Source organism: Bombus impatiens, unplaced genomic scaffold (genome assembly GCF_000188095.3).
Source record: "Bombus impatiens unplaced genomic scaffold, BIMP_2.2 scf_0129, whole genome shotgun sequence".
Classification (NCBI taxonomy): Eukaryota; Metazoa; Arthropoda; class Insecta; order Hymenoptera; family Apidae; genus Bombus; species Bombus impatiens.
In genome coordinates this window covers 412,689-416,700 of record NT_176548.1, presented here as the reverse complement: position 1 = coordinate 416,700, position 4,012 = coordinate 412,689, and the positions used below count along the sequence as shown (strand labels likewise).

The window sequence follows — 4,012 nt, the reverse complement described above, 5'->3', positions numbered from 1 at the left end:
TACCCGTTTCCTTTTCCCACCATAATCGATTATTCGCCTCTGTCAGTGGAATCCAAGTTCGATTCGTTCTTCATAGTCGCGAACCGATCGATCGGAGCTCGTCCTCGCGAATCGTACGCCGGATTCGCGATTGCACTCGAGTCGAGTCAGTCGACTGCTCTCTGTCTCGTGCCGGCGATTCTCGATCGCGAGATTGACCCCGTTCGATTGGTAGTGGCGATGGCAAATACAGATGAGCTATCGGTGGTTAAATTCTCGTTTCACTACGTGTAGCATCGTCTTAACGGGCTTTAGCCGGTACGTACGATCTAGACACTATGATTATGTGAACTTTACAACACAAGAACCTTACGGGCAAAAGACTTTGTACATGGATCTTAAATACGGGGATCGGCCTCGGGGAAATATTCGTCGCGGTTCGGCTCGGGCGCCCTCTGTCTCCCTCTTGGTCGCGTCCAACGTGTTTCACCGGAAATATTTCGCCGAGCTGCGGCCGATCAACGCAAACGAAGGACACACGCAATATGCATTAGCCTTACTTGTCGACGGTAGTAACTAAGTTTATTTATATAAATAAGGTGTTACGATTTAAAACGCATGGGAGAATTTATCCGTTGTTTCTCCCCTTTCTTTTTATTCCTCTCTCTCTCTCTCTCTCTCTCTCTCTCTCTCGCACGCGCACTTAGTACTCTCCTCACTCTGCTAATCTCGATCGAAGCGTATTCTATCGTTCTAGCGCTAATTCAGTTTCGTTCTCGTCACCATCTTAAATTCTCGTCGATCTGTGTATCACGTTCTCTCACAGTCTCCGTCCACTTAACTGTCTATCGATATCACACTCACATTCGCACAGCTTCTCACGCTCTATATGATACAGAGTAATCGAGTCGCGGCTCGTCGCGAAGCTTCTCGGCTTTTGTGTCCGGTATTACGGTACCACGCGCGAACTGTGCTTTGTTGCACGATATTACGCTGTTCGAAAGAAGATCGGAAATGCAGTTGGCCGTACAAGAATTTCCGATCGATGGCTAACCGACGAGCCGACGAATCTCGAGACGCGCGCGCTTTTCTTTTTCTTCCCACGCCCGTCAACGATCGGGCTTCTCATGGTACACCGTCGTCGGGGAAATAATATTAATAATAATGATAATAATACTCGAAACCGAGGCGGTGCGCCCGATCGTTCGTACAGCTTAACACGATTAACTAATTGAAGTCGATCTGTAATTAGGAGATAGGTACCTCTAGGAACGCATGCACGCGCGCACGCACTCTCAAGCAGTCTTTAGAAATATCTTCCGTCTCTTTATTTTTCTCTCGATAAATTTCCTTGCAAGTTCGTGCTTGTCTCATCATCATTTCGCTTACTTTCGGCCGTGTTCTCCGCGAAATACGAAAGTCACGCGCGGTTTCGATTGTCCCTGGGTAAATCGATATATCCTTGGACGTGGTATACATTCGCGTGTCGTTTCTCGCCGGAAACCACCGCGTGATTCGATTAAAATGGCTGCGTTTTCGCGTTCCAGAAACGTTGGAAAACGAATAACCATTACTGTCGTTTCATTGATATGTGTTTCCATCCTTGCTCGTCGTCGATTGCGACTGTCGCTACATCCGAAAGCAGTCCCTGCCCCGAGGGGGCGACCGACAACAAGCATTCATCGTGGATTCGATCGACGTTTCGGGTTTAACGTTCTTTGTCATCTGTGCCACGCTCGATCGACGAGCGAGTAAGCTTGGTTCGCACGAGCGTTAAACTCGCGCAGTTGGACGCGCACTCTCTTCTCCGTGTGTTCGAAGCTACGTGATCTCGTCCGTTGGCGATCGATATCACTTTGCATGGTCGGCCGATTCAGTCGCCTCAGCCGCGCGAATCACACGAAACTACGACGAAGAGTCTGTGCACGAGTCCGATGGCTCGGTACGCGCCACTTTCGACGCCGTTTCCCTCGTTTCTCTTGCTCCTTGCCTCGATCGATCGCGATCACTCGTTTTGGCTGCTCGCTGGTACACGCTCCGCCCCTCTTCTGCTTTCCTCCAGCCTCTTCTAGGTCGCACTCGTGAACAAAACCGAGTTCTTGTAGTAACCCGTTCGGGATTCTGAAACAGAAGCGGCGGTCAAGAGTTCGGTGTCCTGGTGTGTGTCGCTTGAGAGAAGAATCGCGTAGCCTGATAACGCAAACGTGCTTCTTGTCCCCCGTGCTCCTATCGTCGATCGAGTACACGCGGTTCGGCGGATGAAGCGATCGACCGATTTGAGAATAAGAGAGAAGACCGAGCGAATGATTCGATGATCGTTCAGCTGGAAGCGGCGCCGCTCACTAATTATCCTTGCCTCTTGAGACGTAGATGAACGCGAAAGGGACGAGACGCGGATATTCGGGAGAAAGAGAGACCGAGGATGGGTCCTATCGGGCGCGTTCGTAAATACGAGACGGGTCGACTCATCGGCCCTTAGGGCGCCTTTGTGATCGAGCCGCCGCTCGACTTTTTATCGAACTGTCGCTTATGATTGAAAATCACCACGCGCTTTAATAGTCCACCGGACTCGATTTACTTCGTTTCTCCACCCGTGTGTTACCTTCCTCCTACGCTATCCCTAACATCGCTGCGTTACACTCGAGAAAGAGGATACGCAAATTGCACGGACGGACCTTGTCACGGTTTCGGCGCTCCACGATCCCCGAAAACATTCGGCGGCGCGGTTAATTTCGAAAAGAGAGAAAAGCGTAAACGGAGAACGATCATTCCGCCGATGAAGAGTTGACTTTACGAAGCCGCGGCCAATTAAGCGGACCACTCGTTAAGCGGCTGCCAAGCCGTGGTGGACTTTGGTTCGCGGGCAGAAAAACGATTATTTACGTGCAGCGTCACGTTGGGGGTCTTCGAAACCGAGAGAAACAGAGACGAAAAGAGAGAGAAAGAGAGAGAGAGAGAGAGAGAGAGAGAGAAAGGCACGAAGAAAGAGCGTCGAAATCGCGCGCCATCGGTTAGATGGTTTTTGTCGCGGAGCCTGGAACTTTCGACAAGTTTCCGCGAAGCAAGAGGCGACGGCAAGTTTCGAATCCGGCAGTGGCGTGTGCCGGTGACGCCGCAGCAAGAAACAACCCCGTCGAAACGCGACTGCCATCCCCGAGACTTTCTAATTAAAGATCCGGAACTTTGTTTCTTGTCGCAAGAAATTCCTGCTCGCTGATCCGGCCACGAATCAAGTTACGTTCCGGTCGAACGTCGAATTTTCTTCGCCTCCCTCCGTGTCCGGAGGCGGCTAGTCGCGATGGCTCCGCGTAACTTTTACCGGTCGATCTTGACGCCGACGTCTCTTGTACTAAGTCACCGGTGCCCGTGTTTGCTCGAGATTCAATGGCGTGGAAGCGTCGTTGAACCCACCTTGAAGAGGAGACTTCACTTGGTCTCTCTCGGCCGCCTGATGCTGCCGCGATTTTCTCTCCAGCTCGAGTTCCTGCACCAGAGACTCTGCGACAGGGAAGAAAACACAAAAAATTCGTTGATTATCTCTGTCATGTCGCGGATCTTGGGAACAATTCGGTTGAGCGATTACATATTCGATAAAGCGTCGAGGAAGGGCCAGAGGGACGACACGGTTGCGACCAAATGCATGTCTTGGCGTCGATTTCGTCGAGGCGTAAACCGAAACGCGGCGCGAAGGATGAAACGGAGCGGTAATTAGTGGAAAACCAGCGAGCGCGAACTGCGAGAAAGGGGAAAGGAAAAGGGACGGGACAGGGATAACGGACGAAGGCAGGCGTGAAAGGGCCGCAGGTTTGCTCACTGAATTCCGCAAGGATTAGGGTGAAAACTGGAAAATGTCCCTTTAATGATATCGCGCCGAATTAACCGCCGGCGGACTCTTCGTTTCGGTCTACTTCGTTAAGCGTCCACGGGACGACGTAACGTCCCTTCGACCAGCCTCACGATCGTATCCCTGCCCGTGGATCGGAAGAAGGAGAGCGTGCTACGACTCGTGTCCCTCTCTTGCTGAAAATTGAAA

The 4,012-nt window shown here is 51.4% G+C and overlaps 1 protein-coding gene across 4 annotated transcripts in view; it reads right to left on the bottom strand.

The window, feature by feature from the left end:
• Window positions 1–1,914: 1,914 nt before the first annotated feature.
• Window positions 1,915–4,012, bottom strand: part of LOC100741294 (dachshund homolog 1) — a 153,444-nt gene continuing 151,346 nt past the window's right edge. For 3 of the 4 annotated variants that reach the window (XM_012381326.2, XM_033318851.1, XM_033318852.1), the window contains exons 13-14: window positions 3,391–3,477; window positions 1,998–2,100 (exon numbers count right to left, since the gene is read on the bottom strand). In XM_012381326.2, the coding sequence (XP_012236749.1) occupies window positions 2,048–2,100; window positions 3,391–3,477 (140 nt within the window). In that variant the 3' untranslated portion in view covers window positions 1,998–2,047. Of the gene's footprint in view, window positions 2,101–3,390; window positions 3,478–4,012 lie in introns of all 4 variants that reach the window. The other variant, XM_033318853.1, reaches the window with a different exon arrangement.